General features: G+C 42.8%; 1 protein-coding gene across 5 annotated transcripts in view; it reads left to right on the top strand.

The window, feature by feature from the left end:
* LOC130910324 (uncharacterized) overlaps positions 1-26,913 on the top strand; it is a 63,757-nt gene that overhangs the window by 10,319 nt on the left and 26,525 nt on the right. For 2 of the 5 annotated variants that reach the window (XM_057827524.1, XM_057827520.1), the window contains exons 8-15: positions 11,600-11,657; positions 11,723-11,770; positions 11,867-11,929; positions 22,708-22,742; positions 22,885-22,953; positions 23,027-23,120; positions 23,195-23,248; positions 23,333-23,472. In XM_057827524.1, the coding sequence (XP_057683507.1) occupies positions 11,600-11,657; positions 11,723-11,770; positions 11,867-11,929; positions 22,708-22,742; positions 22,885-22,953; positions 23,027-23,120; positions 23,195-23,248; positions 23,333-23,472 (561 nt within the window). The remainder of the gene's footprint in view (positions 1-11,599; positions 11,658-11,722; positions 11,771-11,866; positions 11,930-22,707; positions 22,743-22,884; positions 22,954-23,026; positions 23,121-23,194; positions 23,249-23,332; positions 23,473-26,913) is intronic. The other 3 variants (XM_057827523.1, XM_057827521.1, XM_057827522.1) reach the window with 3 other exon arrangements.

Here is a 26,913-nt window from a genome sequence, read left to right as displayed (position 1 = left end):
GTTGTGGTGCCTTAAGCAGTTGAATCTGGTTCTAATGTGGCGGTTGTGTGTTGCATGCGTTTCCTGAATGTACCGTGTGACAGAGGCCGAGACAGGTGGAGCCTCTCGGGGCGGCCGTTTGAGTCTCTCTGTCCTGGAAGTGGAGATAATTTGACAGTCCAAAAAGTCATGAAAGTGCAATCACACGCCTCTGTGAATTGAGGTGCCACACAATTCCCTTTCGCGGTTTAATTTTCCCCTATGCAATTTTAATATACTCCAGTTCGCTAGACATAGTCGGAAGGGAGTGACCCTGCAGTTGGCTGAGCCCGTCTACTTAATTTATACTACATTACGCGTTATAAGATGTATTTCCTCTTTTATTGGTCCAATGAGTGCGCCTGTCTTCTAAGTGATGGTACTTAGAACGTTTGGTTGGCGCAGGTGAATGCTGAACCTTTTCAACAAGTCATTTGCAAGTGCTGTTGCGAAGTAGCTCTCTAAAAGGACATTGGTCCATTTGGTCTAATGCAGTGCTTCTCAATTATATTGTTACGCCCCCCCCAAGGAAGACGTAATTGTTTCGCGCCCCCCGAAACTCTCTGCCGCTACTGTAAATAGTATCATTTATCACTTAGTATTATAAGTACGCCTCTGCCTAAACATTGTGTCCTTTTTTCTATTAAAGAAAAGAAGTAACATAGACCAACTTAGAATAAAGTATAACTTTATTAACATTGTTTTTTGTTTTTTTTTTGTAACAGAAAAGACTTAACGGGCATCAATTTGCCTGAATTAAAAAAAAAAAAAAGTCACATCCAAACTAAAAATACACTTAAGGTACATTTTGACCATTTGATACTGAAAAATAAAATGTAATAAAATCACTAAATAATAACAAACTCAAACTGATTAGAAACATTAACTCATGAGGACAATATGCCCAAAAAATTGACGGGAAAAAAACAAAACTGAAAAGGTGAAAAAAGTGTCTTTGGGCAGAAGGACAGTTTTTATTTTCGCTGCTCCCAGTATTAATTACACAGCCAACAAGAATAACGACACACAGCGCGACACTCATTGATAATATCTTTACCAACATTCTCAAGACTCAAAGTGGCTTGCTAATCTGAGATCACTGACCATCTGCCAATCTTCGCAAACTACACTCTACACAACTATTGCGTAAATCCGACAAAGTCAGTCTACAAAAGAATTAGAACTGATCAAAACATTGAAGACATGAAAAAAGATCGCTCAACTCAAGACCAGGATGATGTTTCTAATGCAAATAATGTAAATGCAGCTTAGGGGTGCTTTATGAATATACTTCAGCAGATCTCTGACAAACACTGCCCGGTCAAGTTGACTCGCATAAAACTAAGAATGCAAAACAAACCTTGGATGACCAAAACCTCGCTGTACAAGTGTTTTATCTCTTATCTCCCAAAAGACAAGGCTTACAGGAATAAGCTAAATTCCTTTCTGAGAGCGTATAAAAAACAATACTACAGTAAATTATTGGAAGGCAGCAGGAACTACACGTGCTGACTGTGGAAAATTGTAAATGGGATGATAAAGAAAAATAAGGAGTCGGGAAAAATCTTACCCTGACTTCTTAAATGCAGACACCATTGAGCTAAGGAACAAAGAAGAGATTGCAAATAAATTTAACGAATTCTTTGTGATGGTTGGGCCTAAATTAGCTGAAAACATTCCCTCTGCAACAGGCTATAAACACCCTGACCCTAAACTAAAATCCATGTTTTTGGAACCAGTTCAGGTCGTTGAGGTTAAGAACTTACACAGTGTGCTAACAAAGTATCGACTGACCTACATGAAATTGATATGAAACTTATTAAAAACATTCGTAATGGAATACTACTCCCCATAACCCATATTTTCAATAAATCTTTTGAGACAGGAGTCTTCCCTGATGAAATGAAAATTGCGAAAGTTGTCCCACTTTTCAAAGGCGGGAACTCGCATGAGTTCAACAACTACAGACCCATCTCTATCCTGCCTCAACTATCCAAAATCCTCGAAAAACTTCAACAACAGACTGGACAAATTCATAACAAAACATCATTTAGTACATGATAGCCAATACGGGTTTAGAAAAAAATCACTGCGCAGGCCCTAGCAGAGTCTGTAGAAACAGAGTACGGCAGCACAAAATCTTAGGCGTAGTTTTCGACGACTTACTAACATGGAAGGCCCAGGTAGAGCCGCACCTCAGTTACTGTTCGGAAATTTGGAGACACACACACCAAACTCACCTTTATCCACTTTTCTTCAAAAAAAGGCAATTCGGATCATTCACAACGCACCGTTCAGAGCACACACAAATGAGCTCTACATCAAATCCAAGCTATTAAAATTTCGTGACTTGATTAACTTCAAAACTGTTTAAATGATGTACAAGGCCCACGCAAACTGTCTGCCGCCTAACCTACAAGCTCGATTTCAACTGAGGGGATCAAATTACGACCTATTTGGAATCAGACTGTTTTCCTATCGGATAATTCGGACAACCCTAAAATCCTTCTTTATTACGAACATAGGGGCTCGCCTATTGAATACATGTGATGCAGCGCTGATGAGTATAGAATCATTTAGTTACTTCAAAAAGATGTACAAGGAAACAATCCTAGATCGCTACTCGAACCAAAATGACACATAACTCCACTGCACACACACATCCGCAACAAAATGTTCCCACAACAAAAGGATGATTAAATGTCAGGGACAGAGACCAAGACATAACATCGCACGCCCTAAAGATATGCCCTGCAGGAAACTTAGATCTCTAATCAAGTGCAAAGCTGCTTGACTGGACTCCAAGCTTTGGATAGAATCTTTTCTACAATGCGACCTAATGGCAATCAATGACTTTTGGGAAGATTACAAGTGAAAAAACGGACAAAAGCAAAAAGAAAAACTGAAAATGAAAACTCATGTAATGTGACTATGTAACTCTGCTATGCTAGACTGTGCGTCCCGGGCTCTAGGGGGACGGGTATTGATAAGCGTACGCTTTTTCCCGTCTTCCTTTGTCTGTCATCGGTCTTTTCGGGCAAATCATTCCATATTTTGTTTTTGTGACTGTCAATGATTCTTTCTTTGGCCAAACTATCCCACATTTTGTAACTGTCAATGATACCGATGATGATGACAATAAATATTTCATTTCATTTTATCACCTCTTTTGCAATGGTGTGGGGTTATTTTGCACTGAGCATGCTAACAGTGCTCACTGGTTTACTGATATAACACTGACAAAGCGGGACAATTGTTGGCAATATTCGGCACGTTTTCGATGAAAAACAATCAAGCGGCTTATCAATGAGATTGAGGTGTAATGTCTTTAAGTGGAGTCTGAATTGATTTGGCTCCCGGCTGTCCGCTTTAATCATTTTTAGACACAGTAAACAGTGGTCTTTCCTCATCTCCTACTGTATTAAAAGTCAAAGGCAAACGGCCCAAAAAAGCGCAGTCTCGGCCGCCGAGGGAGAACTGTAGTTGAGGGCTGTCGTCGTGACAATCCCAAGCCGAAAATGGCACTTCTCAGGCGGGCACGTGAAAACCGGAGAAGACAGTGGGCCGCTGCGGGGGTCCGGCCGGAAAACAGCTTTTCGAAAACTGCGCACAGCTCTTCATATCTCTTCGGTGTGCTCTTGCTTATTTCAAAAATACTGCGCACACTCTGAAAATGAGAGCGCCACTGCCACCCACTGAGTGGATGTGCAAGTACACTATTTTAGTACGGCAAAAAAAAAGGGGTGCGCCCCACCATTTGAGAAGTACTGGTCTAATGTGTAAGCGCCCTTAAACAATAGTAGGATAATGTTCGAGAGGAATTTGCCACGTTATCTGCCTCGTTAACAAGCTTGTGTTATAGTATGTTTTGCGTTTGGACAGCCCAGGGGTATAGAATAGAATAGCCCTTTATTGTCATTGTGCAGTTGTACAATGAAATTGTGGAGCATCTCCCTTGCAGTGCAGGACAAGGAAAAATCTAAAAAGTACAAGAATAAAAGTATAAAATTTAAATATAGAACTTGTATAAGGTATTCCTATGTTCATACAGTGCAAATAATTGAAGTAGCACCAGTTGACATTGAGGCTTTGAATATTGCACATAGTATATTGCATGTACTGTATGTAAATGAATATTGGACATTGGGTGATGTGGTGTTACATATGGCAGTTCAGGGTGGAGATGGCTTTAGCAAAGAAACTGTTCCTCAGTCCTTGCTTTTAAACACCTAAAGAGTCTCCCAGAGGGGAGGAGTTCAAACGGTTGGAAGCCAGGATGTGAGCTGTCCTTGAGGATGTTTAGAGCTCTGCTGAGGCACCGGGAGGAGTAGATTTCCGTCAGGGAGGGGAGAGGACAGCCAATGATCCTCTTTGCTGCATTGACTGTCCTCTGAAGCCTGTCCTTGTCTGCGGCAGTGCAGCTCCTGTACCAGATGGAAATGCAGTATGTTGGCAGGCTCTCAATGGATGAGGGGTAGAAGGCCAGCAGCAGCTTCCTATCCAGCATGTTCCTCCTGAGGACTTGTAGGAAGTGCAGATGCTGCTGAGCCTTCTTTATGATGGCTGTTATGTTTGCTGTCCATGAGAGTTCATCTGAGATCTGGACTCCTGACCAGGAACCTGAAGGTTTGGACCCGCTCCACACGCTTGCAGTTGATGTACAGTGGCGACAGGTTGGTACTGTTCCTCCTGAAGTCCATGAGTACTCTTTGGTTTTGGTGGTGTTCAGGGTCAGATTGTTGTCTGAGCACCAGGCCGAGTTTGTTTACTTACTCTCTGTAGGCTGCCCCATCTTCCAGTGAGATTAGTCCAATCACTGTGGTGTCATCTGCAGACTTGACGATGGTGTTGCTCCTGTGAATTGGACTGCAGTCGTAGGTGTAGAGGCAGTACAGGAGGTGGCTCAGCACACACACTGTCTCCTGACCTGAAGGCGGCGTCGCAGGCTCTGAGGAGGGAGCGGACCTGGCTGGTCATCCAGGGCTTCTGATTTGGGAAGACCTTGCAGGTTTTTTTCCACAGCCACGGTTCCTATAAAGAAAATGCAGCCCAGTACAGTCCCCGTGACTGTTTCCAGGTCCTGATGTGCAAATAGGTCCCAGTCTGTGTGGTGAAAGCAGTCCAGAAGCTGTTTTTTTTTTTTTCTCAGGCCAGGTTGTAATAGTCTTTGTTGTGGGGCTGGATCGGAGTCTGAGGGGTTTGTATGCAGGTATGAGTAGTAAGGAGAGATGATCTGACTGTCCTAGGCGGGGGAGGGAGGTAGCAGTGTTTGTTGTTTGAAAACATGGGGTCCAAAGTGTTTCCCCCTCTCATTGGCATTTAACGTGCTGGTAGAACTTTGGGAGTACTGCTTCTAGATCGACCCTATTGAAATCACCTGCAACAGTGTGGACGCCGTCGGGGTGGGCCCCCGTTTATTTATAGCGTCCAGTAGGAGAGATGATACCGTGCTAACGTTGGCGCTCGGTGGTATGTAAACGGCAGTGATGAACACTACTGTTAGTTCTCTCGGGAGAAAATAAGGCTGGCATCTTACTGACATGTACTCAAAGTCTGGGGAGCAGTGCCCTGCTACCACCATGCTGTTTTTGCACCAGTTCTCATGCACGTAAATGCAAAGCCCCCCACCTCTGCTCTTACCGGAGTCTGCGGTTCCGTTGTGGCGGTTTAGCGTGCGGCCTGCTAGCTGCACACTAGCATTGGGGATGCCCGAGTGAAGCCACGTCTCTGTAATGATTAGGGCGCAGTATTTGCGGACATAGCCGTTTCCTTCAAGTTGTAAGTTGCAAGTCCTGTTTTGTGAGTGAGGGATCTGGCGTTGATGCGGGACTGGCTTTTGCGGTTGGACTCGTAGCCTTTGCCGAATGCTGGAATTGCGGTCGCGCTTCTGCTTCCTTTTCTTCCTCTGCCTCAGACCCAACAGCAATCCACGGAGAGTCCGGAGCTCTCGCTGCTTCGTCTGGGATGTTGCGGGAGTAGTGAAAGGCCCTCGTGATGACTATCTTGTGACGGTAACTGATATCCACGAGGTCTTAGTTGGTGTGTATCGAAGTAAAGCCGAGGTTAGTGTATTGGGGGGAAAAAAAAATAAAAACGTAAATAAAAAGCAAAAACGAAACCTGTCTTATTGTCAGTGCTGCCACTGTTGGAATAACCAGATGCTGGAAGTCTCTAAGGACCCAAATTAGTCCCAGAGTGACCATTTTAATTACATAATTCCGTCAGAGCGTGTTCATGTATCACCGCGTACAAAGAAGAAGAAAAAAACCACTTGTAGGCTGCAATTTGTCTGTATTAATAGATATTTCAGAGATATTGACAAACAAGGTACCGAATGCCATCCATCCATCATCTTCTGCTTATTCCGGGGTCGGGTCGCGGGGGCAGCAGCTTTAGCAGGGAGGCCCTGACTTCCCTCTCCCCAGCTCCTCTGGCGGGATTCCAAGGTGTTCCCAGGCCAGCCGAGCGACAGTCTCTCCAGCGTGTCCTGGGTCGACCCCGGAGCCTCCCGCCGGTGGGACATGCCCGGAACACCTCTCCAGGGAGGCGTCCAGGAGGCATCCGAACCAGATGCCCGAGCCACCTCAACGTGCTCCTCTCAACGCGGAGGAGTAGCGGCTCGACACCAAGCCCCTCCCGGATGCCCGAGCTTCTTACCCGATCTCTAAGGGAGAGCCCGGACACCTTGCGGAGGAAACTCATTTCGGCCGCTTGTATCAGTTTCGGTCACGACCCACAGCTCGTGACCATAGGTGAGGGTAGGAACGTAGTTCGACCGGTAAATCGAGAGCTTCGCCTTTTGGCTCAGCTCCTTCTTCACCACAACGGACAGGTGCAGACTCCGCATCACTGCAGACGCTGCACCGATCCGCCTATCAATCTCCCGCTCCCTCCTACCCTCACTCGTGAACAAAACCCCAAGATACTTGAACTCCTCCACTTGGGGCAGGATCCCATCCCCAACCCAGAGAGGGCATGCCACCCTTTTCCGGCTGAGGACCATGGTCTCAGATTTGGAGGTGCTGATCTTCATCCCAACCGCTTCACACTCGGCTGCAAACCGCCCCAGTGAGAGTTGGAGGTCACGGCTTGATGAAGCCAACAGCACCATATCATCTGTGAAAAGCAGAGATGCAATGCTGAGGCCACCAAACCGGACACCCTCAACGCTTCGGCTGCGCCTAGAAATTCTGTCCATAAAAATTATGAACAGAATCGGTGACAAAGGGCAGCCTTGGCGGAGTCCAGTCCTCACTGGGAACGAATTCGACTGACTGCCGGCAATGCGGACCAGACTCTGACAGCGGTCGTACAGGGACCGAACAGCCCTTACCAAGGGGCTCGGTACCCTGTACTCCCGGAGCACCCTCCACAGGATTTCCCTAGGCACACGGTCGAACGCCTTCTCCAAATCTACAAAACACATGTAGACTGGTTGGGCGAACTCCCATGCACCCTCGAGGACACTGCCGAGGGTGTAGAGCTGGTTCACTGTTCCATGGCCGGGACAAAACCACACTGCTCCTCCTGAATCCGAGATTCGACTTCCCGACGGACCCTCCTCTCCAGCACCCCTGAGTAGACTTTACCGGGGAGGCTGAGGAGTGTGATCCCTCTATAATTGGAACACACCCTCCGGCGTGTCTGTGGAATTGAGGAGGGCTTCAAAGTATTCCCCCCACCGACTCACGATGTCCCGAGTCGAGGTCAGCAGTACACCATCTTCACTATACACAGTGTTAATGGTGCACTGCTTTCCTCTCCTCAGACACCGGATGGTGGACCAGAATTTCCTCGAAGCAGTCCGGAAGTCGTTTTCCATGGCCTCGCCGAACTCCTCCCATGTCCCAGTTTTTGCCTCGGCGACCGCCGAAGCCGCAGTCCGCTTGGCTAGCCGGTACCTGTCAGCTGCCTCCGGAGTCCCACAGGCCAAAAAGGCCCGATAGGCCTCCTTTTTCAGCTTGACAGCATCCCTTACCGCTGGTGTCCACCAACGGGTTCGGGGATTGCCGCTACGACAGGCACCAACCACCTTACGGCCACAGCTCCGATCGGCCGCCTCAACAATGGAGGTGCGGAACATGGTCCACTCGGACTCAATGTCCCCCACCTCCCCCGGGACAAGTGAGAAGTTCTGCTGGAGGTGGGCGTTGAAGCAGTTTCTGACAGGGGATTCTGCCAGACGTTCCCAGCAGACCCTCACAATACGTTTGGGCCTGCGAGGTCTGACCAGCATCTTCCCCCACCATCGGAGCCAACACACCACCAGGTGGTGATCAGTTGACAGCTCCGCCCCTCTCTTCACCCGAGTGTCCAAAACATGTGGCCGCAAGTCCGATGACACGAGGTACCGAATGCTGGCTTAGTATATTCCCCATGTGTGAACAGTTACAGGAAGTATCAGTGCTGTCTCTCAGCCAGTTTGCTACCAAAGGCGTGGCCATTAACTGTCTCATGATGCTTATGCTTGGTTGGAGATCAGACAGTCCAAAGGACCTCCCAGTTCCTCTTTCCACGTTCCCTGTAGCTGAAAGTAATCTTGCAATTTCCTTTTTATTGCTGATACTTTTATGCTGAGCTAGGCAAATGTACCACGAGGTCCCAGTATGTTAAAGATGACTTGTCTGGGAACCTGATCATCATATTGCATGGTTAGTATTTCTGCTCTATTTTTAACACTAACTTGCGTTCAGTGTTGTCACTAACACATTACTGTAGGCTGATTGCTTGTTACTGAAATTAACACGTTCATTTTTCCAAACCAGTAATCTGATTAGTTTCCATAGTGTGTGTGTGTGTGTGTGTGTGTGTGTGTTACCATTTTGTTATTGCCGCATAATGCATATGTAGAATGAAGAATATTGTAGTCAGATACAAAGAGCGTTTTGAATAGAAAATGTTAGAAAGGTTCCCACTACGCATTCGTTTCCATGGTAACCGCTCGTAGTAAAGGGTTAAGCTTTTATATGTTCGCATGCGAAGGACTTGTAATGAACAGTAAAGGACAATGAAGAGACTGGTGACTTAGGGCAATATGCCGACAACATCATTATCCTGTCTGCACGATGAAGGCAGGGCTCTTACCTGCTTGGGACTGTGCCAGATGCTAAGGATCTGGGCACCAACGGTGGGAAAATGTGCTTGTAACCTCTGTTCCCCAGAAGAGAAGAAAATAGCTTATATACTGTTATGTGTCGTGCTAAGTTATCATATATCAATGAGTGATTGTCTGATTATTGTGTGTACATTGTTCAGAGATGACCAGGCCATGAGGCTATCGTTCCAAGCGGAAGGTAAGAGGGAATTTTGTCCTGACTTTGAGAACAACGATACATACTCCCAATAATAATCTTAATGCTCTTTAAGTGCAGATTTTCGCCCCTCTGGCATCTCACCCTTGGTGATGAGGCATATTGGTAAATTAATAAAGATCAAATAGAAGGCCCACACCAGGGGGTTTGTGTAATATAAGCTTGAGTTTTAATACATAAAGACATGATTGATCATACAAAGTATGTTTCCGAGTCGAAGTACTCAATGGCCCGCACACATGCACATGCTTTCTTGTATCCCATATATGGCCATGTTTTTCTCAAGCATTCGGTTGTTGTGTAACCACATAACCAGTTGGAACCAGTTTGTTGCTCGTTTTGAAGAAGTAGTTTGAAGAAGTAATGATCATGTATTCATGCATATTCATAAGTATGTCTATATAATCACTGTATTCTACTTTGGGTGTTGTCCCTCTGCTTTTGGACAGTCATTGAACACACGCTCTGAGTGTGAAAGACTGGGGATCCAGACGTCTGTAATCTTTTGCTTGGGAGATTAAATGCTCATATACAATTTGGTCTGTTTGGTCCTTGGTCTCTTCTAAGAACGAACGCGCAGAATTGTTGGGTACGTTGCGGTAAGATAAAGTGTAATCGGGCACGAGTAATTGGAGTCAGATTAAGGAAGAACAATTAATGATTAATTGCGAATAAATAACATCCTAACAGTAGTTACTTCCGGTTTTGGTCTCAAGTCACACGCGCCAAGTGTTTTGCGACTGAGATGGGTGTGTGCCAGCGCGGGTGCACATTCGAACAGAGTGCAGCAACAGGTTGAGATGTGCTAGGGAATGTTGATCTGTGTGCGGCCATGAATGAAAGGATTTTTCCTTCATTCTGGAGGGTTCCAGCGATAGGTTGGAGCCGCGGCCGTTTCGTAGCTTTGCCATTGCAACAGCGGGTAGTCGTTGCTCCCGCTAGTCCTTGCGAAGTCCACAAGCATTGTTTACATCATATTCATGTTGCACATTTATGCCGTGAGGTGACGTGTTCGTTTAGCATCTTTGGGGTGTATTGTAAGTCCGATTGAGTGTAAAGTGCTTGGTTGCCGCCACATTTTGTGGCCAAATTGACCACGTGTGTACGGCGCACTTCCGAGTTGTGGGCACGCATTCGCGCCCACCCCCATCTTTGTGTTGATTTCACTGTGCAATTCATTTGTGTGTTGTTGACTATAGTAGTTTAGACCTTCCCTTGGTAAATACTGTACATTTCCCACACCACGCTGACCTCAACAACTCCTCCAATAGCAGAGGGGCAGGTGTACTGATATCTCTATCAGGCTGTTATGGCGGACTGAGAGACAATTCGCAGATGAAACATTGTCATAAGTTTTTTAAGTTTTCGTGAGCACTGGGACACAAAAATGGCTCTCATGTCTGCTTGCTAAGCTAAATCATCTTTGATGTGCATTAGTGCGGAAATTTAGTTCATGAATAACAAAACTATTCACCTTCTCACAGAAACTAGTAAAACTCCTTACACGACTATTATAATCTCTCCTTGGAATAGGAGAAGTCAGTTTTCTTGTGGAAAAATTACAAAATATATGCATTGGTGCTAGGGGACTAGAGTATACGTTTGCTGGAGTCCACCTGCTTTTCACTTCCTGACAGTTAGTCAGCTTATGTGACTCCTCCAGTTTTGCGCTTGCCGCTTTTTACACTAGGCTGCCCTGAGTGTGAAACTGCCTCTTTTTCCATTCTTGGAGCAAAATGACTAAATGGAAGTTCCTCATTCCATCCCGAAGACTGCGCTGACTGTGTTTTAGTTTTGCTTTACTTGGCATATTTCAATAATCAACATTTGGATGTTTGTGAATCGTTCTCGAATCTTCCACGGCCGAATCTCGACAGCCAACTTTGGAGTTACTCCAGGGCTGGATATTTCGAAAAGATGACCCAAAACAGCCCTTACTATAGTATGGTATTTATGTGAAGTACAAAGTTTTTCCAGCTCAGTCCCCAGAACTGAATATATTAAAAATGTTCAGTGGCAGTTAATGCTCGGCAATCATCAAACTAGGAAAAAGAAATGTTCTAAAATACCTCTATCCGGAAAGTCAAAGAAAATAGCTAACTGCTGCTGTGCTCCACCGCCCAGCAACGCGTTACTCCTTTGTAGCGCCCACTAGCCACAATACCGATAAATGGGTTCGTCGATGGTACCTTGCGCAATGTGAAGTGCACTGTGAAAAAGCTTTTGTCGACTGATAATGACACTGATTTCCCCCCCCCTCCTTTGTTTAGATTTTAAATTTGCCTCAAAGGCTTCTCAACTTGTACAAAGATTTTAGCTACTATCAAGGTATGCAATCACCGCTATTTATATCATAATATTTCAATTGTATTCTGATGGATTGTTCTTCTTAGCAGTGATGAAGTCTCTCGATGCTTATAAGGTCCCCAAGCTGTTTGAAGGTAGACATTCACGGATACGCAATGAAACCGAATCAACCTGAAGTATCTTGAGGTCAATGGAGCTTCATGTTTGTCTTGTCTTTCACCTCATGCTAGTAGGTTCTGAGCCAAAGAAACTAAGAATTGAAGAGGCTCAACGGAACGGTCCCCCCCATCCGGGTGAGTAAATGGAAAGATCTTTCAGAAAATAAGATGAAATCCTTTTATTATTCCTATTTAAGATCCCACTGTCACCTCAGGTGTACTGTACTGAGCCCTCATTCATGTACAAGGGTCATTCAATAAATAAGGAATTTTTCAGTGTAAAGACTTCTAATACAGATAAACGCATACTTTTTTATTCTTTCAATGTAGTCTCCCAGCACCAGGGGTCGCGTTAACAGAATATTTTCCGTCGTTGACCGGCTTTTTAAAACGGTGACGGAAAAAAACTGAAGTCCATCTGTCATTTTGACAGGTTGCAATTCACACCCCAGACCACAGGGTGGCGAGTGAGCATATTAATTAGCTATTGTCTCTCTTGATGCATGACGTCGTTGGCCTTACTCGGAAAAATGTCAAGGCAACTGAGTGTTTGCCTGGCACGGCCAGACTGTTCTCTCAGTATTTTTCAAACACTGAGAGAAAAGTCTGGGACACAGCCTCTCGAGTAGGTACAAAATCAATCGACAAATCAGATTTGTTTATTTGCGTGACGTGTTCTTCACGAGCAACGTCACACTTGCGCGCCGAAAGTCGTCTCTACAACAACACAGATGGCGAACGGGAGAGCCGAGAATATGTTCCAATCCGCGGTAAATTCAGTTTTAAATGAGCTAAAACACATCGACACGAGTCATTGACAACAGTCTGTCTCGCGCTAGCCATGTTGAATAAACTTCGTTCTCCTCGTATGTTTACTTCCGCGCGCAAGTCCCTCGTCCTGCCCTCATCGCTTTGCTAACGGCACGTCTGCCCGTCGCTGATTGGTGCACTCCGCTGTCTGTTTGCCTCTTGTTAAGCTTGTTCGGACAGAATATTAATTAAAAATGAATGAAAACTAAATACTATTGAATATGTCATTATTATCATTTTAAAAATGTAAGTGACAGGTAAAAATAGATTATGATTGGATTTTTATGACACGGTCAGTCAAAATGACAGAAAACGAAAAAGTCTAGCGCAACCTCTGCCCAGCACTGACACTTTTCCCATCTGTGCAGAAGCTACTGTATTCCCTCCACGTAAAAATCTGTAGACTGACAACTCGGTCAGTTGCTTACAACACTTCGGTTACATTGTCACTTTCAAACTTCGTGCCTTTTTTTTTTTTTTTTTTCCAGCCGAAACGTGGCACCATACACAGCTGACAAATTTCAGCCGTTGTGAACCCTTCAGCAACCAAAAACCTGATGCCTGACTGGTGTTCAATCCTGGAGCATGCTTCTTGGTCGGCCATCTTTGTTAATCCCCAATTTTTTTTAATTTTTTTTAAACTGCAAAAGAAATTTAATCCATGTGAAAAAAGTCAAAATAAGCTTCTATCTGTATTAGAAGTATTTATACCCAAAAATTCACCTTATTTGCTAAATGACCCTCGTAGTTTCATTATAGTAGTGGCCAGAGCCCCCCGCCCACAAGCAATTGAATAATTTTTATCGGAACAATGGTTAATACCATTAACCATTAGTGTTGCAAATTGCTCCAACACTGCAGATTTAAGCCTCTATAAATTTCCGACTAAATGGGCAGAGTTTAGCATATGAAGTGATGTGGGCTAGGAGAGTATTCATTAATTTGAGCGAAACATTTGAGAAAACACTTTGACCAAGTGACATTAAGCATTTCTGATGAAGAGTTGACATTGACATTCAAATCGTAACAACAAGGCTAAGGATGTCCCTAATACGATCACATAATTAGCCATTTTTCAGAGTATCAGGTTTATAAACGGGTGAAAAGGATTGATTTTTAATGTTAAAAAAAATGTATATATTTGTTTATTTCATAAGGGCTAAAAAAGCACAATAAACCAGAAACACAATGGCATTGCCAAAAGAAACAAACTATATTGTTGACCCCTGATATAAAACATATATAAGTGGCCCGTTCGTACTTTTAAAACAGTCAGGGCCACCAGAATGCTCCAACCACTGGCCCGGTGGATCCAGTAAAAATAATGCGTCGATTTAAAAATGTATTTTATTTATTTTAAATTTCACATTAAAGTGCATATGTAATGACAGAAGAAATCTTAAATAGCATTTTTATTGGGATTAAAACATGTTGAGACGATTGAATTATATACAACAATTTGGCAAAGTGCAGATGACGAGAAATGAGTCTTTAAATGAACCCACTCGAATTGACAATATGTGAAAATCCATGGCAATCAATGACTTTTGAACGAAATGTGAAGATTATGACTGGACTGTAACACAGATGTGGTGTCTGTGCGTCCCTGGCTGATGGGGGACGGGTATCGATAAGCATCTGCTTTTCCCGTCTTTCCTTTGTCTGTCTTCGTCTTTCCTTCGGGTAAAATTCCACACCCTGAAACTTTCAATGATTTTGATGATGATGACAATAAATTCATTCATTCATAAATCTGCAGTTTAGCTCCTCCTGTCATTATAGCACTCTGGCACCTCCAGCTTGGTGATGATGTCAGAGAATGAGCGATTTCTGCAGTTTTAGCATTGAACCCAATGGAGGAGTAAGCGTTTTTAGCGATTCTGGTTCTAGTGGGGATTTTTCGAACTATATTGCCGAACCAGAGGATGTATGTGACTTACAGCCAAATATGTTTGAGTCGTATTTGGAGGAGGAGAAAGATTCAGAATGAAAAAAAGTCGAGAGAGACAACAAACACGAGACTGATGACTAGAGTAGACTGCAAAAGGTTATTGTTTTAAAAGTATTTTTTTTCCTCCAATTGCTATACAAATTGTATGCTCATGACAAATAAGTCTTGTGCTAAATGGAATATGAAATATTGAAAGTGCATTTATTCAGTACGACATGGCTAAATTACTGCATAATGGTCAAAAGTGATGACTTCTTAAACCTCCTGAAAGTTATTATATGCCACCAAAGTTAGTTCGGCTTTTGTCTTTTCCCTGCGGGGACTGACTGAGGAAAGACCATAAACAAAAAAGGCAGGGTGAGAGCTAGGTTACATGCTAACCCGAACTGAGCAGCTTTATCAGTGTCTTCCTCGCATTTCTAACACCAAACAACACACAAAACTACCCCAACTCATGTCACACAACTCATGTCACACACACACACACACACACACACACGGCGGCGGGGGTGATTCCCTTTACCAATCGGCCAAGTCTCAGCTCGTCGCTCCCCTGCTGCGGCCCTGGCCGGAAGGCAGTGCTTGTCGCTGGGGACTCAGCAGGGGAATGACCGCTGAAAATGGTGCATTCTTGGTGGACAAATCGGCCGACGTTGGAGCACGTGGCTGACTGAGCCCAAACTGACTATAGCACTCGAGGCGGGCTTGCGAAGAGGGCTGAGGGGGGTGGAAGTCATGACACAATTGAGAACCAGAGACGAGAGCGCTTGGCTGCCGAGCATGGGCCTTTATCGGCCGGCGACTATCGTGTGCAACAAGCCGCTGGTTGTCAGCCAAGGGAGGCGGCCACTCCCGCCTTCTCGGTAGACGGGGTGCATTGTCACCCAAAAAATATAGGCCACCACCTTATTAAAACGTGTGCTATGATCCCAGTATTTGACATAAAACACAGCTTGCCTACTTTCTCGTCCGTCCAATGGTCCCTCGATTGTCTGACTTGTTTTGTCCATTCTTGTGGTGAACAGGATCTTTCGGAAACTCAAAAAGGCTCACACCACTCTCCCTGGTGTAGCAACAAAAGCCTACAGCACATTGGGGTGGCGTGACACGAAAAATAGACAAATTAATCTGCAGAATCCGCAGTCGTTCTGTGTACAATGGTATGGCTTTATAGTGGAGATTCATTGACTCATTCATACCAGAGACTCTAGCTGGAAGTCACTCATTTTCATGGCGCGGGATTCAAAAAGTTGAATAAAAATATCGATCGCTTCCACACACATCCAAGTGGTCCATTTCATTCAGGAGCGTAAAATACTGCGTGTAATATGAAATAAACGTGCTTTCTTTTGTCATATGGACTTTATTTCCTAACGGTTCAGCGTTTTGACATTACGCTATCCCGATCAAAGACAATGTTAGTCTATGCTACAGCCTTTGCTCTCCATGTGGCGTAAACACACTTCGCTCGCTCCCCCGTGAACACTGATTACTGCTGTTGATTGTCAGTATCTCAGTACCCACCTAATGTGATACTACAAGACGTGTTTCTGAAACCCCTAGCACCTGGCCAAACGTCAATCAAGAGAAAGTCACCAGAGGAGTTTAGGGAAAGAGAAATCCAATATGAAAAGGGAAAGTTTCAGCCCCAGTGGCGAGAGCGCTGGAATTGGTTCGTGTACGATGAGACAAAAAAAACGAGGTTTGCAGTGAAGTGCCCAGATCAATGCCTCGCATATACAGTTGGAGGAAAGTTGAAGGGTATTGTTGGAGGCAGTCTTTATGGTCCTCCGCGTGTTCGTTTTTAAGTTCAGGGGAGACTGCTAGACTGGATTGTTAAATGAAGAGTGGAGGCAAGAGAGCAGTACTATGCAATTTTAATTGCAGAAAGTCTGGGCACATTCAGTTACAGGATGAGCTGCATGGTAAAATGTGCAATAGGCAGAGAGGAAAGTCTTCTTATATACAGATAAGGTATTTGGAACATTTGGTGGTTAGCTCTTCCTGCGCAAGGCGCTTGCAAAACATGTCATGAACCTTGCTGTGTGGGCAATTATGAATTTAGGCGACTCGTATCGACCGAGACGGGCTGTGTCTGGAACATTCCGTGGTTATAACTGTTTATGCTTATCTGAGGTTAACCCTTTAACACCAAAGCCTATTTTTGGCTGAATTTGCATGCTTTTGATTTTGCCTTTATATTGTAAAGAAAAAATTGTTCACAATAGCCAGGTGGGGTCCCTTTTTTCAGGACATCATAACCTTCATGTCCAAACTGTTGTTTTCTTCACTGACCAATTATAATCAACATTTTGGACCCAAAAAGACAAAAAAAAAAATCCCAAAATCTTTTTTCAAAATTTGTAATGTTGATATCCCATTGACAGCCAAACATGCTCGACCAACTGTTTTGAAGCTTGATAATATTTATTCAACTTGTTAGGATAAACATTCAAGAGAAAAAAATAAGACAATAGTTTTATGTTTGACAATTCAACACAAACAGCAGGTATGGTCATAGGCGTTTATGGCCTTTACACATACTATAGTCAAAACAGTTGTATACAGTACAAAATAGTGGAGGAACAAAACAAAAAATATATATATAAATATCATCTAACACAAACAGGGTTTGGAGGATATCTCTGTGAGATTAGGTAATTGTTATTGTACCCATCACCTTAAAGCAGAAATGTGAAGTAATTTCATAACATGCCAAATAGGGTCACAATTAAAGTAATTAAACATTGTCCAACAAATAAAGCATGAAAAAATAATTTATATGTTGTATATTTGACGACAAAATCGCGTTTCCGAAGTTCGAGCCTGAAAGGGGACGAACCCGGAAGTGATACGTCACACTGAGAACAGCGATGGCAGCGCTCCATACATACGGCAGCCATACAAAGCCCTTCAAACAATGATTCAAACAGCGATATAAGCAATAGATCGAGCGCAAGGGAGGAGATCCAAGTTTTTGAAGAGTTGGAGGAAGAGGAGAAGGTTGGAATTTTATGTTGGACCTAACATGTATTAGCCAGACGCTAATCAGGATGCAAACAATGTGCCTAGACTACCTGACATGGAATGGAGACAAGACCCATCGAGATTACAAGATTGGTAAGATAAACGCTGTTATTATTTTCATGATTTGAAGATGCAGGCATTTGCACATAATGTTATGTTTTTGTCTATCTGATGACATTGTTTACAAAAATTAATAACCAGACCAGACAGATCCGGCAGCTCTCGTGCATATAAAATAATATAAAAACGTTGGGGGGAAAGAAGGAGATGAGTCGTTGATGGTTTTCTCCACTTTATTGTGGCAACAATAAGAAAACAATAATAGCGGACTGCCTTCACATTCGACCGCGAAGTTTTGCTTCTTGCTCATCTCCGCCTCGCCTCTTACTACCAGCTACTACTACTTCCAGTCCCAGCGTCTCTTAAACTGATCGTGCATAGTGTCTTGTTATGAGCTTTTTGTTGACAAAGGTATCCAACACACGAAGTGCTGACAACTTTGTTTCTTTATTAACACATGGAGCTAACAGTACAAACACAGCTTGGGGCTCTCGGCAGGAAGTGGCGTCTAATGGCGTGAGGAAATGTAGTTTTTTCACACAAGCGAACAGATTATAAAGCACCACTTCAGTGTTGTCCCGAGACTACATTTCCCATGATTCACTGCGTGACTGGAGCCGCTCGCTGATTCGCTGTGAGATTGACTCGATGGCAACACGCTAGTTGTCACCTGTCAGCGGCTCTCGTAAAACAAACTAGAAGGCTATCAAGCGATCACCGTGAAAGAAACGTCGAACCGTACAAATGCAATGCAATGCTTCAAGCATGAAGGTGGAAATACATAATACAAATAAATGTGCACAAACGCACCGGCGGTGTGTGTCTCTTACGGCAACGTGACCGTGAATTACCGCGACGCCGACCCGCTTATATGCACATCCACACCGCTTTCCCAATTGACAGTGGATTAACCCTTTTGGACAAGATCGTAGATGACTCACAATTTAAACACGCTTAACCTAGCGAACACAACAACTATGATCGGGGATTACCACGAGTTGGCTTTCGGCTAACGTCGCTAGCTTCTACTGTACATTCCACAACAGTTGGCAGCTCTGCTTTGACAAAGTCATCAGTCATCTATCCAAAAATCACACTTACTATTTGGCAAATCCTTGATCATAAGCAGACCGGTTAAGGGAGCAGGCATCTTCAAAGTGTTTGTAGCAGAGAACACTACTCGATGATGGCGTGAAATTCATTTGCTTCGTGAGAACGAAAGATGTCCATTTACGTGCCACTCAATCAACTTTTCGTTTGAGTGAGAACAAAACATCGCCACACACCGTCTATGGCGGACTTCCCTTGCACTTCTAGGTGTGACGTCATTTCCGAAGATTGCCGAAGAAAAGCATTTTCGTTGTCAAGGGCATTGCTATGGGTTAAACAAAGAATCTGGAAGGGTTGCGTTAAAAAAATAACGAAAATATGCTTATAATTGTTTAGCCATTGATATTATTCAAAAACATGGTTGGCCAACCTTCACATTTCCGCTTTAAGTATATACATGCAATCAAGCTTCTTGAACACACATATTTAAGAGATTCATAGTGAAGAAAAAATAATCTAATATAACATTGAAAAAGGTATTTTCAAAATATTGACAGTAAATTAGTTCAGTTCAATTTTTTTCAGGAATGCGACTCAGTTTCCTCTTGAACAGGACCCGGAGCTACGTCACGCACAACATCACACAGCTCACTCTTCCGCTGTTTGCGCACTGCTGTCAGCCTGTCACTCGCCGACTCATCCGAGGAAAACAACAAATGCAGCTCATCCTCTTGAGTTGATGAAATAACTAAATTTAGCGGAAGTTAATGGATTTTCGATTCATTCCGCATGTTTCGAAGTCGCTCGCTCAGTCCAACCAGCCGTCGCTCGCTCCCATGCCTCCCTTTCCTTTGGTGGCGCCTCGCTCGGCAATTTATTAAAAATGTTCACATTAGGTTCGTCCTTCTTGACCTCACAACGGCTCCTGGGATATGTAGTCTTTCGCGCTGCTTTCGGTTTTTAAAAAGGGCAAGAAATTATGGAAATATGGAGATAAACACATGGTCCATGCAGCCTTTTGATGCTTATTTAGTAGTGCAACAAAACTCAGATGACATTATCTCCCATTTTACTTGGTCAATTGACTTCAAGTAAAAACTGGGGTGGACCTTAACTTCCACACTTTCAAATGAGACCAACCAATGGCACATTGGTGACGTAATTACAGCGTGACGAGGCTTCAAAGATGATATTCATAAGTTTCGTTGCAGAGACGTTCGGTGTTAAAGGGTTAACTGTCAGCAGTTACTGTATATGTGGAAAAACAACTCCATTTATGGTCATGTTTTTTAAATTGTAGCAAGCATAGCGGAATATCGCTTTCGGCGAGATGCACACTGACTTCAATATGAACATAAGATAATTAATCCGTGTGATTACAGAGAAGATATCGTCAGAACAACTGTCTAGCTTGAAAATGGTTCGCCTTAATTGCTATCTCTTTGACTTCAAAATCATTGATACGACAACCGAACAGAGGGAGCGTTCCAGACGGCAGTCAGGGGAAGACAGGAAAGCTTTGCCCACACACGGGGCTCCCCGGTGGGCCCGCCTCCCCCTGGAGCTCCCAAGAAAAATTGTTGGCTATACTGGAGTGATTATGGATCGGATTATCGAATTGGAATAGGATTATTTGCACTGGATTAGTGCTTTTGCAGTTTTCCTGCAAAAATTCTACCCTAAAAAAATAAATGTTTTTCAAAATAATATTTCTTTTTCGTTCTTTACTGTGATCAATAACTGACTCATTGACCTCGGCCAGTGGTTTTGATAGTTGGCCTAGTGAACTTCATGTGGACTCCAGCCCATTGGTTAATAAGCCTTATTGTCGACCCCTGCATACTCTGCAACACTTCTGGGAAAAAAGAGGAAGTACTGTAAACAGCCCCAATCGGAGAATGTTGTGGAAGCTAAATGGGTTGCTCCTAGAGTGGTAATATGTGCTATGTGGAAATATTTAACAATCGAACGGGTTGAGCGACTTTCAATGTGTGCAAAGTGGGCATTTCGCGTGGTGGAAAGGATAGAATTCGTTTAGGGCAATGTATACATGTACAGTGGTATGAAAAAGTATCGTAACCTTTTGCAATTTCTGCATAAAATCATCAAATGTGATCTGATCTTTGTCAAAATCACACAGATGGGGGGGAAACTGTCTGCTTTAACAAAAACAGCCAAACATTTATTGGTTTTCATATTACAGCGAGAATAGTATGCAAACAATGACAGAAGGGGAGGGGGAATAAGTGAACCACCACATTTAATATTTTGTGCCCCCCTTGGGAGCAGTAACTTCAACCCGACGCTTCCTGTAGCTGCAGATCAGTCTGACACATCAATCTCTACAAAACTGCTAGTTCAGTCAGATGTCTGACATGAATCACTGTCTTTAAGTCATGCCACTCTATCTCAATGGTTTCAAGTCTGGACTTTGACTTGGCCTATCCATAACGTGTATTTTGTTCTTCTAAAACCATCCTGAAGTTGATTTACTTCTGTGTTTTGGCCCATTGCCTTGTTGCCATCCTCTTTTTAGCTTTAACTGTCTGACAGATGGGCTCAGGTTTTCCTGCAAAACACCCTGATGAACTTTTGAATTAATTCTTCCATTAATGATTGCAAGTTGTCCAGGCCCTGAGAAAGCAAAACGGCCCCAAATTATGATGCTCCCTCCATCATGCTTCACTGTGGGATTGAGGTGTTGATGTTGGTGAGCTGTTCCATTTTTTTCTCCACACAGGACGTTGTTTGTTGCTCCCAAACAATTCAAATTTGGTTTCATCAGTCCACAAAATATTTTGCCAAAATCTGTGGAGAGTCCAAGTGCCTTTTTGCGAACATTAAACCAGCAACATTTTTTTTTTTTTTTTTTTTTTTTTTTTTTGACAGCAGTGGCTTCCTCCCTGGTGTCCTCCCATGAACACCATTCTTGGCCACACAGATATTGGATTGTGCCAGTGATTTCTGTAACTCTATAGCAGACAGTCTTTTTTTTTTACCTTCTGAGTATTCTGCGCTGAACTCTTGGCATCATCTTGTTGGACGGCCACTCCTTGGGATAGAAGCAACAGTGCTAAACTCTTAATTTGTAGACAAGTTCTCTGACTGTTGTTTGATGAACATCCAGACGTTCAGAGACTGTTTTGTATCCTTTCCCAGCTTGATACAAATCAAAAATCCTTGATCGCAGGTCTTCAGACAGCTCTTTTGACCGAGCTATGATGCACATCAGACAATGCTTCTCAAGACATTTCTTACCAGATGTGTGTTTTATAGCGGGTAGGGCAGCTTTAAGTCACTCATCAGTGATTGGGCACACACCTGACATAAATTGTTTGGTAAAAATTGATTTTCAATTGCTTTGTCTCCTTAGGCAGAGGGTTGTTATTTTTCCCCCCTTCTGTCATTGTTTGCATGCTATCATTAAAATATGAAAACCTATAAATGTTTGTGTGGTTTTAGTTAAGCAGACACTGCATTTTCATCTGTGTGATTTTGACCAAGATCAGATCATATTTGATGGGGATTTTATGCAATAATGTGAGAAATTCCAAAAGGTTCAGATACTTTTTCATACTACTGTACAGTATATAGGACAAAGTTGCCTGGGATCCAATGGATGATGCGTCATATATGTCAACAATACCAAAGCTAACTGCTACAAAATGTTGATTACACAAATTCAGTACTTGTGGATCTGTGGGAGTCTTTATTTTTGGAATATATTTTGGCAAGATTCATTGAATTAGTTTTGATATTTTGGTGGCAGTGGGACTTCAATATCAGTTTCTGGATTGGCAAGTGTGGAAAATCTCTTAAATGCCTTGTGTGTTTCACAAATTTTTGCATGCTCAAAACAATAAAAGCAGTGGTATGCCAAGAAACTATCATCATACAAAATCCAGTGTCACATTTTAATGTCTCTTTAGGGAGCAGTCACTTAATAATATTGATGTATTATTGCCAAATTACAATGATTTGTTCCTAATCATTTGTGATTTATTTTCTCTGCTAGATGCTTCTGAGAAGTCATACAAAATACTTTGTCAGGTCAGCTCACGTTCAATATCTTGGGGAACACATTGCCTTTCCACTCCAAAGTGGTAGCTTAGATTGGGCTATTCCTTACATGAAGGAAAACCAATGAACATATAATTTGGGGGGGGGATCTTAACATTTATTCCATTTGCAGAACTGCAATATTGAGTTCAACACACAGGCGCAATATTTCCAGCATGTGGAAAATGACCAACATGTAATGGTGAGTTAAACTTTTGCCTACATGGATTGATTGTAAGATGTATTTAATATTTTTATTTTCGTTGTTATTCCAGTGGACAAGGAGCCTCACCAGACAAGGAAATAACCACTCCTCGTCTAATCCGATAGAATTGAAAGATCCCAGGAAGGCAGCTCAAAGTTTTCTAAGTACATATAGCACTGTGAGCCAATGACTGTCACTTTAATGGTGTAACATGTTGAATATATGTGATGCCTATTAGGTCAGTCACTCAATGAGGGTATATTCAATCAACTGGATGAGCATTCAGTGCCAGGTGATTATGCATTTCACAACACAATTAGATATTTTGTCGAATGGCAATTACGTTCTAACGTTTATTAATGTTTTCTTTTACTAGGCGCATCCATGATGGTGTTCTGTTACTGTTCGAAAGCCAAGTGCGACCCCATTTGTACCTGTTGTGCTTGCCAGGACACATTTCCGAAGGATTTGTTGAAGAAGCATTTGGAGTCACACAAGCACCTGCTGCAAACACTGGTAATTTCCATAGTACTCATGTTTTTCCCTCTGTTTGTTACTTTGATGTCAGTGTTTGCATTTTACTCTGACACAGACTTCAGGTTCGAGGGTGACCTAACATTTTTCTGCTTTTGGAGAGTGCCTGTGTCTAACAGAATTAATAAGTTGCACAATATACTGTATATAAAAGGAGCCGCTTAATGGGTTACACGGCACTGGTATTTAAAGATGAACATTTACTCAGGGGCTGTTGACAGGACAATGGCAAAAACCTTTCCAGAAAGCCCTATCGTTTACACTACGATAGCGTGTTGGGGGGTTTAAAATGCAAACATTTGAAAATGTGTCTTACGTAGTGGAAATCTTGATAACGCTCCTCCCTGTTTTTGCCGTCGAAACTGTTGACAACGCAAAAACGAGTTTTTTTTTTTTTTTTTTTTTTTTTTTTGTTTGGGTGACAACTGCCTTCCGCACTCAGGAACAATAGGTGATGAAAAGGCGCCAATACATTTGTCTGTGTAGGTGGTGAAGATATTATTATTATTATCATATGATATTCCACCCTAATCTTTTACCAGAAGTAAATAGTAATAAAGATTTTAGGAGCCTCTAAGATAGAATTTACAACAGACAGCAATATATAGTATACAAAAAGATAAGTTGAAGTAGTTGAGGTATTTGTCCAACCTCAGTGAAAATACAGCTTCATTTTATACTGGGCACACAAATGGCACCCTATACGAAATGAACCCAATATTTTTCACCCAAAATGTGATCTTCACATAAGTGGACACTTGTTCTTTATGGGGTTATTTATTTTAAATGACAAAAAATACATTTTGGCTGATGGTCTGATGACATTATTTCTGTGTAGGGAAAAACTCATTCTCAGCAATATCGCCACCCCGCCTTCAATGGGTTGTGTGTGAATATACGAACTGTGGCTACGTCTACACTAGGACCAGTGGCCTATACTACGAAGCCGGTTTTCTGGCTTAGCAGGGTAACTTCGAGAGTGACTTTATCACGTGCGACGTAAGTTCGCGGCTATGCGAGACTACGAAAGGTGGATATGTTGGAACCGAGAAGTGTTGCCATGGCGCCACACGCCAAACCTGGTCGTGTCAGAGTTAGATCTTGCTTAACATCAGGATTCCAATTAACCACGCTCTATTTAAACAGCACTCCTCCGCGGACGTGTCCTCCTGACAATGACAGCGTACTTGGACGACCCATACGACATTGGCGCGCGGATTGTGAGGGGCTCTCTCCGGAGGGCACGGGTATTTCGGGACCGCCAGAATCCGCTGGCGTACCCGGACGATGTACTCCATGAAAGATATAGATTTTCAGCTTAGGGAATTCTTTACCTGTGACAAATGATCGAGGCGGACGTCACTAATGTAACCCGCCGAGTCAGGCCCTCACAACCGCGCAGCTTGTGTGCCTGTCCGTGCGCTCTTTTGCTAGGGACAATATATGTATTCCATCTGTGATGCTGAATACCTGCGTAAGAACACTGTGCGATTCGGAGTGGGGTATGGAAACGCTTCAAATTGATTGTTAAAATCGCTGAATGTAAACGAATGCGGAGCATTGCTCTCATACAAGAAATATATTTAACGAACTTTCCAGCGTTATTTCGTTGTGTAAATGCAGTTATAATAATCATAGAAAAATATAGACTATTTAAACATTGAGAAAACTTGCGGTTTTTTCTGCCAACTCGAAGAGATTAAATTAAATGTCAAATCCACTGATAGGACAGACGCACAAATATAAAAGACATAAATGTTTATTGAATATGCACCTTACAGTCTTGTTTAACTGTGAAAATTCGTTACAAAAGACGGGCTTTAATTTACGCAACAACACATGGCATCCCGCATTTCCTTCTTCTCCTTGAGTCCTCAAAAATATAACTTTTTTTTTTTTTTTTGGTCGGGCTTGGGCCTGCAAATCAAGTTGATTGATCGGACTCGGGTCGGGCTGGATTTTTTAGCCCCAAACTAAAAAAAAGAACATACGTATTCATACAGTCAAGGGGACTAAACATACAATCATCCTGCTTCATGTGGTGATGCGCGATAAATTATTTCTTACTGTTAACGTACCAAATCTTCTTTTATTGTCCTAACAGCATGCACGCTTTATTTCTTTTGATGGACAGAAGTAAACTGGCATATTGACGCATTCACAAATCACACGATCTGTAAATTCGCTGTCAATAGACCCGTCGCACTCTACTCGCCGAATCGGTGTTGGATTTCGCGGTGAGGGTGGATTTTAATCATCGCGCATTCCTCCTCCGTGAAGTAAGGTGCCCGTGCCATCGTCACAAGTAGTGTTTGACTCTGGTCTCCGCCCCCTTTTATGTGAACGCGCAGTAACTCTGACTGGGTTGACACAGGTTCGACTAATCAACCTCATAATCAGCGTCGTAGCACCGATTGACCACAAACTAGACAACCAGGTTTTGTCAACTCCGGTTACCCGCTAGTAAACTGGATTACTTCTGGGGAGGTTGAACTCCGTTCGTAGTATAGGCCACAGGGGTGAAAGTGGGCCAGAACGGTCATGAACGCAGTTCCGGTATAAGATTCAGGGCCAGAAAAATATGACGGCAACTGTCAAAACGCTATGTAAAAAAAAGAAAAAAAAATGCTAAGCTGCCACACATGCCAAGAAGAAAACAATCTACCAACATCAGATTTATATACACAAGTGTTAACAACAAGCATAATAAAGTGCTTGTGTAGCGTAATTCGTTTCCACCAATATTTATAATTTATTTTATTCCACGGACGGCATGGAGGGTTCCCCAGCTCCTGTAGTTATCAGTCTGACGATGAGTCACGTCAATGTGAAAATGCACGCAGCAAAGCAAAACGACTGTACTCATTTATTCGTTCAATTGGCTGACATACTGACATGTGATCAGCAGAGATAGTTAGCTCTGATTGGTTCAAATGTGCATGTTTTCTGGAAAAGCAAAAAAAAAGTCGTTGAATTGATGCGACAAAAAAGGGCAATGCAACATAAAATGGATCAAATCTTTAAGAGCAACGAAAGAGTTGATGAGGCTTATTTATCATATTTAGTTTTATTTGCTCTGATGGGGAGGTTTAGAACATCTTAGCTGTCAATGTGCCCTTTGGACTTATATTTGTTCATTTATTTTAGGCTACTTATTCATTTCCTTATGATTTAAAAAAAAGTCAATGTTCAAACTATGCTTAATTTCACTCTGCATAATATGTCATTTGTACTTATTTTTCTTAATGTATGTCACTTATATCTTTATTATTATTTTTAAAAAGTAAATGTTTACATTAACTTCAATTTTAATATACATCCTAGGTTTAGTAGTTAAAATTGAGATTTGGCATTTAGTATGTGAGGAAATAAGGGGAAAAAAAAATTAGAAGATTAAGGTTGGGGTTATAGCGGTTTTTGTTA

Source organism: Corythoichthys intestinalis, chromosome 22 (genome assembly GCF_030265065.1).
Source record: "Corythoichthys intestinalis isolate RoL2023-P3 chromosome 22, ASM3026506v1, whole genome shotgun sequence".
Taxonomy (NCBI): Eukaryota; Metazoa; Chordata; class Actinopteri; order Syngnathiformes; family Syngnathidae; genus Corythoichthys; species Corythoichthys intestinalis.
The sequence above is the reverse complement of the archived record's forward strand: the minus strand, read 5'-3'. Positions and strand labels throughout refer to the sequence as shown.